Below are 13,430 nucleotides of genomic sequence, written 5' to 3' on the forward strand. Positions count from 1 at the left end.
GCCCGAAACGTCAGCCTCTCTGCTCCTATGATGCTGCTTGGCCTGCTGTGTTCATCCAGCCCTGCACCTTGTTGTCTCGGATTCTCCAGCATCTGCAGTTCCTACTATCTCAGAAGGTGGTAGAGATCGGCTGTTTAATGGAGTGATGGATGGAGTGCCGACAGCAAGTTAAGTTCGAGAAGGTAGAGAGGGAATGATTAGAGGAAGAGACTTTATGAAGAGGTAGCCCGCCTTAGTGACAGAGTAACTGATCTGCAGGGACAGAAGATTACGGACTTGTTACATTATGAACCAGTACCAGGTGCAGTGTGTAAAGCTGGTTAGTGATAAGAATAAGCGAGAGGGAGAAGTCCAAACAGTTAAAACTGAAATGGAAAAATGGAAGCAATAATTTAAAAGCTGCAATGAACGTGATCCAGAGAGCAGTTCAGGAAAATGGGAGTAGTGCTGCAGATCACACGATATGTCAGAGACAGATAGAAAGGCTGCAAGGTCAGCTAGCTGCACGGAGAGGCGTAATGTGTGCCTTCGCGTCTGTAAGAAGTGGGGAAGGCAGTGAAGGGGATGTGGATTGGGATGATTTAGCAGACAGAGCTGCTGGGTATGGTCATGATGAGCCTCCGCCAGAGGATCCGCCACCAGCTTATGACTCAGTGTCAGAGACACTGTCAGCTCCAGTCATAATGCCTCCCCGGTAACCACTAGAGGAGGATTAGGGGCAGATAGTCAGATGGCAGAAGGTGGCAGGGTAGTATATTGTACCCCATTGGATAGTGCAGCAGTTGACAGGGACATTGCAAAAGACATTGGGACATGTGTGCCCAGGTACGATCCTAGGGAGCTGTTCTGAGCGGTCAGTCAACAGAGGGAAATACATGGTTTAGATGACACTGAGGAAAGAAAATTAATAATAATGTGCCTGCACCCACATCTACACTCTGCCTTACCAGAAGAGCAGAAAGTTGGCAGAGGCACAACTCAAGCTTTAAAATACCCGGCGTTAAATATCATGCGCACTAACAGAGGAGACCCAGTGGAGGCGCTGACAAAGTACTACCAAAGGAAAGGTGAACACCCCCACTGCATTTACAATGTGCCTTTGGGCAGTGTTTCAGGGGTATATGGGACAGCCTTGGATAGGAACAATCTGGAGGTGAAGAGTAGGAACTGATGGCTAAGAACGCTGGTGTCGTATGGCACTGAGGAGTCAAGGAGGCCATTAGAGCAGTTTGATCCCATCTTGGAAATGCACATTCCTGGGTAATGAGGAAGATGGTTAAAGCATGGGAAAAAGAAACAACAAAGCTTCCCAAGGCCTCTGGGGTACAGGATGACAACTGTTAAAGATCAGGCAATAATCTGGAGAAATGAAGAGGGAAGACCTACTCGGAGGGCACCCCCTCCATACTATTCAGTCGTGGGTAAAGGTAGAGATAGAGGTAGAGGGAATGTCTCAGGAACAGGGAGAACTCAAGGCGGGGTGTCTAGGTGCTACACGTGTGGCTGAGAGGGACATTTCACAAGAGAATGCCCGAATTCGAGACATCAAAATGCAGGTCATGGGTGCCAGTGCCTATGTGTAGAAGGACCGAATGGAGCCAGCCCTCAGTGTGATGTGACAAAGCTACTACCATCTTCTGGGGTGTACCATGAACTGCAATGATGGTTGCAGGCCTCTCCTTTATGTGTATGTGGTGCACGGTGGGACAAAACGGGGAGACCCCTCGGTGAATGGTAGGGTCAGAAGCCGCTCTGTTACATTCCTTTGGGACATTGGGGGATCCTAAACCACCATCAATACCACCCAGGTCAATGATATAAATTGGCAAATTCAAAGTAAAATCATTTTAAGTGGATTGACGGGACAATCACAAGTGGGACATATGAGCGTACTGTTGGAGGCTGGTGTGGGAGATGTAGTATAAGAACATTCAGTAGTTCTTATTAAATTGCCTAAGGAACAAGAATATATTTTAGGAAGTGATTGCATGGTAAAAGACTCTGTTTTGATCCTGTTAACTGCATGATTTGGCAAATACCTGTATGTATGAGGGGTGTAAATGGCACACTTATTCCCGTGGGGGAATATCAGGACAGAGTATGTACAGTTGGGGAACTGTGGATAAACCCAGAAGAGATGAGTGACGATTATGAAGTGCAACAGCTCATTGTACAGTACTCAGCAGTATTTGCCCAACAGAAACATTACTGTGGGAAGATGGCCTGAAGTATGTATATACAGGGCCCAGACCCCAAACCACAGAAGCAGTATGGTTTTCCGAAACAGTCAGAGGAAAAGATAGGGATGGTGGTACAGGGTCTGCTGCAGCAAGAGATACTGAGACCAGTAGCTTCCACTAACAACTCGCCTATTTGGCCAAAGAGGAAACCGGAAGGTAGCTGGCAATTATCAATAGATTACCAAGCTCTGAACAAGGCCACCCCATTAACAGCCCCCACCATAGTAACTAGGCCAGAGACAGTTGTTAAGCAAAATGGGGACGTGCAGTGGCTCACGGTTTTGGATATAAGTAACGGGTTTTGGTCCATCCCACTGGAAAAGGAGTGCTAATACAACTTGGTGTTTACTTTCCAAGGCCAGCAATATACGTGGACCGCCCTGCCACAGGGATCTCATAATTCTCCGTCCATATTCCATCAATGTCTAAAGGAAGAGTTAAAAGGGTTTTCAAAACCTGAGTGTTTCATGCAGTATGTACATGACTTACTCCTATGAACTGAAACTAAAGAGGAACATTACCAGCTGTTAAGTGAACTACTGCAGTTGTTGCATGAATTGGGTTTGAAAGTGAATCCTAAGAAAGCGCAGCTAATGAAACACAAAGTGACTTACTTGGGAATGATTCTGTTACCCGGAAAAAGAGAAATAGATAAACGAAGGATAGAGGTAGTTAGTAGACTCCCTGTTCCACGAGATATCAAAGGGTTAAGATCCTTTTTGGGTTTAGTGGCATACTGCAGGGACCACATTGACTGATTCACTACAAGAGCAGCTCCGTTGGTGGAGTTATTGAAAAAGAATGTGACCTGGGAGTGGAAACTGGAACACACACAGGCCATTGTAGCTCTGAAGCAAGCACTAGCTACCTCGCCTGCTCTGAAAACCCCGAATGAACCCTTTTCACTGGAGGTAGCCAGCACACACTACCCTCTCAGCAGTTCTGTTACAGGAGATGCACATGAAATTAAGACCAGTAGCGTATGCCTCGTGCATGTTCTCACCAGTAGAGCAGGGATACACAGAATGTGAAAAATATCTGCTAACCATTATTTGGGCAGTGCAGCATTTTACCTACATAGTGGGGTTGAACCCACTAACGATATTAACAGAACATATCCCCGTGCAACTACTATTAGACAGAAGGATTAAAAACAGTTCAGTCAGTCAGAATAGAATCGCTCGGTGGACACTGTTGTTACAGGAAACTGATATTACTGTAAAGGGAGTAAAAGCCACTACTATGTTAGCAGATAACTTAGTGTACCAGGGTGAGAAACACGAGTGTCAATTGATGATAGCAAATGGTCCCAAGGGCCTATTTGTATCAAAACAAAAAGGAAGGGGTAAGACCGGATCTGAAAGCAGAAAAGTAAAGGGAAAAAAGGAAGAATCCCATTTAAATTTTTGTGGATGGTTCTTCATCAGTACAGGAAGGAGAAAGGAGAACTTAGTGCAGGATATACATGGAGGATGAAAATGGACAGGAAAGATATAGTGTGGCTCTTAAATTACCTAAGACCATGAATGCACAGGCAGTAGAGTTAGTGGCCGTCACATATGTGGTTGGTCACCTGGAACTCTTTCCGCCTAGATCAGTGATATACCCTGACAGCATGTATGTTTGTAATAACCTCACAGAATATTTGCCCCACGGAAGGTGAGAGGATTCATCTCAGTGGATGGAAAGCCCCTTCCTTCAGCTCCACTGTTACGATATATCTTTGAGGAAGCACAAGGGAAAGAGATATGGACAGGGGCTTCTGTCAGAGGCCAGGGCCCTTCATAATTTTCAGGACCCATAGGAAGACCACGACCCCATGCCCCCAGTGAGTAAAACCACACTAGAACCTAGATGCAATGAATACAATACAGGATGGAAGGTGTGGGTCTTGTACTAAAGGCGACAGCAGAATCTGTCACTTTGGTACTGGGCTATCAGCATGTCCAGGTAGTCTTTAATTTGACTGAAATGACTGCTCTGGAATGGCGTCCATCCACTACAAAACGATTATTTGTCCACCTCCTTGATGAACAATTGAACAGGAGTGAGCTTATGATCAACAAGAATAGAAAGAAAAGAGGATGATTAGATTGGCAGGGGCAGGATATGCATCAGGAGTAGCAACTGTCAACACCCTGGACACAGCAGAATTAGAAAGTCAGACACAAACCCTTCAGCAGAAAATGCACGTCATTACAGGGGAAGGTTACTTAGACCAGGTACAGATCAACCGGAGAGGTTGGGATATGTCACAAGTGACCCTGGGCACAGTTGGATTTCTTAAATAGGACACAACAAATTTAATCACTGATCATATGGCTAACATTTCTGAGGAGGCCCACAGGCCAAGGTGTGTGCCATATATGCTCGCTGGATGTTGACAATGATCGGGACTAATTTGCTACAACTGAATGCTCACCAAGTCCCAGTCTGGATGTCAGATGAACAATTAATAAGGTGGGTTGGAGAAAAGGAACCTCTGTGTCACCTCAGAATTTTGACCTTAACCAATTGGGTGTTGGGTACTTGTGACAGTGATAAAGGGAAGTATTATGTTGGGGCAGTGTTTCATATTCTCTGCCATGGAAATAATCTGACCTGCCCTTTAAAAAAGTCCACGAAGTGGAAAGTACCATGAAAGTACTTGGATATCTTCAAGTAACCCACCATCTCATGCTATGGTAATGGATGGTGTTGAGAAAGGGGTAGATTTGTCAAAATGTCACCAAGGAGGGGATCACTGGGCCTAATGAGGTAACAAGACAAAGATTGTGGTTTCAGCACCTATGAAAATTGTTCATTGGTTATTCTACCTGTGAATAACTAGTCCTTTTTGCAATATGCCCTTGTGGGACAAACATATTACGTAGCCACAGCAGCTTTGAAATATGCCAAGGTATGGAGACAATGCCCTTTGGAAAGGCACAACATGGCTATTAATAGTGTGATCTCTGATTTGAAGATTGGTGAGCAGGTGCTGCCTCAGCCAATAACCAGTGCGGTGATAATGGAAAACCTCACAATCCAACATACGGATACAGATCAGGACCTACAGAGGTTTGTTCCCACAGAATTACCATCCATTCCACACCTGACAGCAGATTGGAAACGTAGAGTGGGAGAGACAAAAGAGATAATTCATCAGTGGACTAAACACACAAAAATAATTAGAACTCCTGCTGATAAAGCAAAGGAGTTACTGTGGGACCCCGGATTGTGGGATAGGTTCTGGAATTGGGGATCCAATGTTCAAATACATCCATGGGTCAGAATTCGGTTGCACTTTGCTGTAGCGATGATCCTAGGTGCATTAATAATCATCATATTTAATATATACCAGCTTAGAAGGTGGAAAAATGAAATTATGCAAAGACTGGACATTGAGGCTATAGTGAAACAGAAGGAGCACTATGAAAACACTGTTTGAATTCATTATTTGCTTGTTATTGCCTTTTCCGTTTTTTGGTTTGGTTTTTTTTGATATGTAAATGTCCTATATATGTATATATATATGCTAATTTCTCTATTTTAGTATAACGGTATAACAAAGTCAAAATGATACACCCACTGGGGGCACTGGCAGTCCCAGAAGCAATTCACAAAAATGGACGGAGAATGATCCTAAGATATGTATCTTTGGATCAAGACAGGGGAGATGTTAGCCAGGGGCTGCAGAGAAAGAGAGAGAGGCAGGCAGACAAGCTGCTGCCATCGCTGCCTGGGAAATGCTGACCAGAGGTTGCAGAGAGAAAGATGGAGACAGGAGGGTGCCAGTTGCCGATATCGTTAACAGGAGATACTAGATGTAAAAAAAATGCTGACATAAAGAAAGAAGCAGCTTGTGAAGTGAGGATAAACCCAGACCTAGGAGCTGACCTGAGCTGGTCAAAAACAATTGGTGCCAACCAAGTTCTGCAAAAAGAAGTAAGAAAGATGAGGTAATGCAAAAGCCTTATTTGGACGAGGGGCAATGAAGTAATGCTACCTAAGTCTCTGATCCAGGGCCAATAGGTAAAGACATGTGATAATTGAATTAGCTTGAGCCTACAGGAAAAAGACAACACGACTCGAGAAAGAGAAGGAAAAAAGATAAAAGTAGACCCTCGGGGCAGTGAGAACTCTGGAGATCAACTTTCGCAGAATTGCACCCCTCGTCCGGGATGTGGTGACCCCAGCATCGATTGCAGCATCTGGCCAATGTCAGTCCTCGGCAGCGACAGCAGCTATTCTGCACAGGTATTAGCTTTCACATTCTGTGATTATTCTGGAAGTGTTAGGAGCTTTTTGTGGGTGTTCAAATAGGTTCTAGTTCTTTCGGGAAAATGTATGAGTTACTTGTGTATTATCTAATGTATAAGCCATACATTTACCTTTTCATAATACGTAAATAAAAGAGATTAGTGAGTTACGGTAAAAGCGACTGTTCTCTCTGTACGAGCCAATAACAGGAGCCAGTGTTTGCTGGGCTTCAACAATACTAATCCCATTTACCTGTACCTTCATCCATAGCCCACTATGCCCTGGCATTTTAAATGCTTGTCCAGACACTTGTTAAATGTTGCGAGACTAACTGCCTCCACCACCCTCTCAGGCAGCAACTTTTATATTTCTACCACCCTCTGGTGAATTTTTTTTTTCTCTCAGATCTCCTCTAAACTACTTGGTCCTGACCTTAAACTTGTGTCCTCTGGTCTTAGACATGTCTGTCATGAGCTATTTTATTTTTATGCTCTACCCAATCTATGCCTCTCATAATTTTATAAACCCCAATCAGATGGCTCTTCTGCTCCAGGGAAAACAAACCCACCCTATCCAGTCTCTCCTCATAATTGAGATTTTTCATTCCAGGTAACTTTCTGGTGAATCTCCTCTGCACTCTCTCCAGTGCAATCATTCTGCTAGTATGCCAATCAGAACTGCACCCAGTATTCCATCTGTGGCCTAAACATTATGTTATAAAGTTGTAACAAGACTTCCTTGTTCTTCTATTATATATCCCAGCCAATGAAGGTAGGAATCTCATAAGCCTTCTTCAATGAACGTAGGAATCTCATAAGCCTTCTTCAACACCCTATCTACCTGTGCTGACGCCTTCAGGGATCTATGGACTTGAAACCAAGATCCCTTTGTTCCTCAGTACTCCCCAGGGGCTTACCATTCAATGTATATATACTTTCCTACTGGACCCCCCAAAACACGTCACCTTACATTTATGAGGATTAAATTCCATCTGCCATTGCTCTGCCCAGTTTACAGTCTGATCAGTATCAAGCTTAAGCCTCAGACCATCCTCCGCACTGTAAACAATACCACCAAATTTCATGTCATTTGTCACCTTGTGAATTAAATGTTCTAGATTCACATCTGTTATGGATCAAACCAAACTAACTCAAAATATATTAGGAAGATAGTCTAGACACTAACGTTTTCTTATTTTAAAGATAAGTGTAAGGCATTGCTTTCCAGATGCTATTCAATTGGTCAAACTATCGACTTTAAGCAAAATGCGCTTTATTTTTACACTACAGCTAAAATACAGACAAAATAAAAATAGAAGAAAAGAATTGGCTTAACTGCAACTCTATCGTAATGCATAACAAAACAATATATATATTAACTACTACTAATTAACTGTTCCAATGTAGTAGTCTCCCTTGGCAAAGGCAAATTCATTAAAACAGATTGTCTCATATGCAAATCTAGCAGCAGGAAGAGAACCTCAACTTTTAGCTGTAACTAAGAGAGGAATAAGAGCTTCCACATCCAGCTTCAAGATGCCAGCAATTGCAGAAACTAAAACTAAAAATCCTGGTTCTGTGGGAACTTGACCCCACCTATTCGGGCTGCTTCTATTGTTCCAACTTTTAAAAAAAAAAGGCCTCACAGCGGTTTACTTTCATTGATCTAAACAGACTGTTCTGCACCTCTGTCTCAGCCTTTCTTCAGAAAGAAAAAAAAACCAAGACAAAATACACCTCTTAAAGCCATACTTTCATCACACATCCAAGTCATTAATGTACATAACAAACAGCTAGGGTCCCAGCACCGATCCCTCTGGTAAACTGCTGGTCACAGGCTTCCAATCACAAAACATCCCTCCAACGTTACCCTTTGCCTCCTATTGCAATCCAATTTTGGATCCAGTTTGCCAACTTTCCTCGGATGCCACAGTGTCTTACCTTTTGTAACAGCCTCCTATGTAGGATCTTGTCAAAGGCCTTATTGAAATCCATGTAAACCACATCAACTGCACCACATTCATCAATATAACGTAGTCATCTTTTCAAAAACCTCAGTTAAATTAGTTAGAAAGGACCTCCCTCTAACAAATCCATGTTGACTATCCCTGCTTTTCCAATCACTGACTAATCCTGTCTCTCAGAAATTTTTCCAATAATTTCCCTCCCACTGACATCAGACTAACTGGTCTGTAATTACCTGGTCTATCCCTGCTGCCCTTCTTGAACAAAGAAACCACATTAGCTTTCCTCCAGTCATCTGGCACTTCACCTGTGGCTAGTGAGGTAGTAAATATCTCTACCATGGCCCCAGCAATCTCCTCCTTCCCCTCCTACAGCAGACTAAGATACATCTTATCATGCCCTGGAGATTTATGCATCTTTATGTCAGTTAAAACATCTAAGACTTCTTCCTTATTAATCTTAAGATTTTCTAGAACCTTACTATCCCAACTGAAATCCCCGGCTACAATGTCTTTGTCCTTTGTAAATACAGATGAGAAATATTTATTTAAGACCTCACCCAGTCCGTTGGCTCCACGTACAGGTTTGTCCCTTTTGGTCTCCAATAGGCCCTACTCTTTCTCTGGTGATCATCTCACATTTAATATACTCATAAAAGACTTTGGTTTTTCTTCATCCTAAACACCAAAGATATTTCGTGGCCCCTCTTTGACCTCTGAATTTCCTTTTTAAGCCACCTCCTATACTCTTATGCTTCTGAAGGGCCTCCCTGTTTTTAATGCACTGTACCTGACAGATGCTTCATTCTTTTTCTTTAGCAAACTCTCAATATCCCTGGGCATCTAAGATTCCCTGGACTTGTGCCCTTGCCCTTCACTCTTAGAGTAACATGTTGGCCCTGAATTCTCACTGAACTATTTTTAAAGGACTTCCACTTTCCAAATATAGATTTACCTGCAAGTAGCTGCTCCCAATCTATGTTTGCCAGATTCTGCCAATGATATTGAAATTGGCCTTCTCCCAATTTGGACATTTAACTTCTGCAATAACCTTAGCTCTGTCCATAATGACTTTAAAAATTACAGAATTATGGTCACTGTTGCCAAAATGTTGGGTCCATGAACACTTCTGCTACTTGATCAACTTGAATGCTGGTCAATTTCACAACTTCACAAATTGTGAATTATCAATTCACAATTTTTATTTCTCTAATTTAACTTTCACTGCTCTGTCTTTGCCTCACCATGGGAATGATTCAGTTCTGAATCACATTCATTCTCCTCAACATCTCTATGGTTTTATTTGCTGATTTTCCTTTCCAGTTAATCTGATCTAGTTCTTTGTCTATCCCAGTTGAGATGTTTTCGAAGTTCAAATGCAGTTTGAGGCTCCTCTTTCAGAATTCCCTAGGATTAGATCTAGCACTGCGCATCTCTAGTCTACATTCTGGTACGAAAAGTTCTCCTGGATGCACTTAAAAAATATAGTCTCAGCCAAGTGATTGCTTCTTTTTTATTTCTCATTAGTGTTCTCTCTCGTCACTTCTTACTTTTTGAGTTTAACAAAGGTCTTGCTTATTTCTCTGTTGCACACTTTCTTCTTCCTGAATTGTAATTGCACTGTAGGTGGTTCAAAGGAGATTCACCAGGATGTTGCCCTATGAAGAGAGGTTAGATATGCTTGGGTTGTTTTCTTTGGAACAAAGAAGGCTGAGTAGGGACCTGATGGAGGTGAAATAAGATTACAAGGAACATGGAGATGATGGATAGAAAGCAGCTGTTCTCTCTTAGTGAAGGGTCAATTAAAAAGCAAGTTAATTTGGTAAAAGGCAAGAGGTTTAGAGGGGATTTAAGGAAAAACTTTTATACCCAGAGGGTAGTGGGAGTTTGGAATGCACAGCCTGGGAGGCTAATTCAAGCAGGTGATTTCACAATCTTTAAAAAGTACTTGGATGAGCACTTGAAGTGTTATAATATTCAAAGCTATGGGCTTAGTACAGGAAAGTGGGATTAGTGTAGGTAATAGCATATTTTCGGTGGTACAGACTCAATGGGCCAAAATAACTCTTCTGTAATGATTCAGTGATTCTCCTTAGCCTTTCTAAAAGGAGCTTATTTTCCCATTCTGTGTTTTTACTATGTTTTGCTTTTCTCTCTTATCAATTCACAATTTTTATTTCTCTAATTTAACTTTCACTGCTTTGTCTTTGCCCCACCATGGGAATGATTCAGTTCTGAATCACATTCATTCTCCTCAACATCTCTATGGTTTTATTTGCTGATTTTCCTTTCCAGTTAATCTAATCTAGTTCTTTGTCTCCAAGTTGAGATGTTCGAACTTCAAATGCAGTTTGAGGCTCCTCTTTCAGAATATTTTACCTGCTTTCTGAGCTGGTCTTCTGTTCAGATTCCTCTCACAATTTTGTTTTGCCTCAAACAGCAGATAAATCTGCTCCTCTTTAGTGATGACATCGTCAGCATCAACCTGTCAGTTTGGAGAAATGAAAAACACTATCAAAAAGCAAATTTCACACTATCCCACTGACCCCTGCCCTCTGACCCTAGGTGTGACTTTTTAACATTCTACCTCTGGCTTGATTCCTTGTCCCACTTTCTCTCATTTTGATCCTTGCTTGCCAGTCACTAGCCCTGACTTCTTTCTCCTGGAACTTTCATCCCAACCCCTTAAATGCTTCTCTGCCCCCAGTCTCTCATTCTTCCCCCTGTCCATGTCTGTAATGGACAGGAATACAATTCCTGCTAGTATGCCCAGTTATAGAACAGATTCCAGACTTGATGAACCTGCAAACTTTAAGACAGCTATTGATATTACATTGTTTGATGTTCTGTATAAAGGTAACCACCTTACCTTCAGTCACTCTGTCCATGTGATGGAGGCAGCATAGTGTGCTCAGTCACAAAAATTGCTAATCACACGACACCAGGCTTTAGTCCAACGGTTTATTTGAAATCACAAGCTTTCGCAGCATAGTCCCTTTGTCAGTTGAAGTGAGAGAGAAGCACACAGACATAGAATTTATAGGCAGGGAGATCAAGGGAAAAGAGAGCAAACAATCATGCAAATGGTGTGAGTTGAGGTCAAATAATAAGTCTCTGCAGATGATCGAAAGTGTCAAATGGTGTGAGTAAAGTGTCAACAGCTCAATAACAACCAAAGGGATGATTTATAGCCTAATTAAATGAAGCAGAGAGATAATTACAAAAAATTTAAAGTAAGATGGTGCTGGAGACAAACCAAATGGCTGGAATAACATGCTAGGTATGAGTCACATTCTGAGGGTCTAACCAAAGTAATAAGAAATCAAAAACTGCACAATCTTTGGGTAAGCATCCTCCAAGGCAGCCTTTGAGATACACAATAACGCAGAATCGCCGAGCAAAAACTTATAGCCAAGTTCTGTACCCATGAAGACGGCCTCAACCGTGATCTTGCGTTCATGTTGCACTACAAGTAACCTCACCACACTGTTCTGTATCTGTAAAATCTTCCTTACTGTCCTGTTTTAACACCATCACCTGGATAACTTGTTATGCTCTCTCTACCTTAATTAGTTTGTACAGTTTTGCAGTTTTGGATTACTTATTACTTTGGTTACACCCTTGGCATGCGAGTCTTAAAATTCCCATGTTATTCCAGTTATTTGGTTTGTCTCCGGCACCATCTTATTTTAAATTTTTTGTAATTAGCTCTCTGCCTCATTTAATTGGACTATAAATCATCCCTTTGGTGGTTATTGAGCTGTTGACACTTTACTCACACTGTCTGCCGCTTTTGATCACCCACACAGACTTATTATTGAACACTCCACTCACACTATTTGTGTGATCGTTCGATCTTTGGTTGTCTCTGCCCTTGATCTCTCTGCCTATTAATTCTGTGTCTGCGTGCTTCTCTCTCACTTCAGCTGACAAAGGGGCTATGCTCTGAAAACTTGTGATTTCAAATAAACCGGTTGGACTAAAGCTTGGTATGGTGTGCCTTCTGACTTTGTCCACCCCAGTCCAACACTGGCACCTCCACATCACAAACATTGCTGCAGGAACTCGGCAAGAATAGAAGCATCTGTGGAGAGAAAGCCGAGTTAACGTTATGAGCCCAATGACCCTTCCTCTGGACCTGTTCATTGGACTTGAAATGTTAACTCTGTTTCTTTCTTCACAGGTACAGTCATACCTGCTGTGTTTCTCCAGCAACTTCTGTTTTTGTTTCAGTTTTCCAACATCCACAATTCTTTTGTTTTCTTTTAGTGCGCGTAGTCAGTTACATAGCAGTACGTCACATCATTAAACATAAATCCCAGACTATGGATACAAGCCTGTGATATTACAGCCATATAAATAGTTCTCGTGATTAATAAACTTCAAAACATTGGTCTTAACAAGAACCTGAATGGGATATACATCATGCAGACTAATATAATGATGCCCACATATTGCATCACCCACATCCCAAAGAATATTACAAACACAAATCAGACCTTTGCCTCTGTTACTGTCTCAAATTTTAACTCCTGGTGAGCATTGTGCTGATCAAGACTGGCCCACGCTCAATTGCAGGCTGTCACTATGGACCAACTTTATTTATACCTTCCCAACAGACAGAGCAGCAGAGAAGACAGTGTAACAACATGCCTAGATCCTACAATATTCTTCTCCATTTAAAAATAAAGAAACAGTTTATACAAGTTGGTACATACACATAATAGCACAGAATACAACATGGCTAAAGCGTGAACAATAATACCTGGAATTTAGCAGGTTGGGTTTCATATTTGTGTTGATACAATCACAACTAAGACAGTTATGAACAATGGTAGGTAATTTGCACATAAAATAAAACAATGTTTCCTCAACATCAGAGATAGTAGGAACTGCAGATGCTGGAGAATCTGAGATAACAAGGTGTAGAGCTGGATGAACACAGCAGGTCAAGCAGCATCAGAGGAGCAGGAAAGCTGACGTTT

General features: G+C 42.0%; 1 protein-coding gene across 1 annotated transcript in view; it reads left to right on the forward strand.

The window, feature by feature from the left end:
* Window positions 1–3,705: 3,705 nt before the first annotated feature.
* Window positions 3,706–13,430, forward strand: part of ddx42 (DEAD (Asp-Glu-Ala-Asp) box helicase 42) — a 262,098-nt gene continuing 252,373 nt past the window's right edge. The window contains exon 1 of the mRNA XM_048614381.1: window positions 3,706–3,804. Coding sequence (XP_048470338.1) covers window positions 3,706–3,804 — 99 coding nt within the window. The remainder of the gene's footprint in view (window positions 3,805–13,430) is intronic.

This window comes from Rhincodon typus, chromosome 30 (assembly GCF_021869965.1).
Source record: "Rhincodon typus isolate 14 chromosome 30, sRhiTyp1.1, whole genome shotgun sequence".
NCBI lineage: Eukaryota > Metazoa > Chordata > Chondrichthyes > Orectolobiformes > Rhincodontidae > Rhincodon > Rhincodon typus.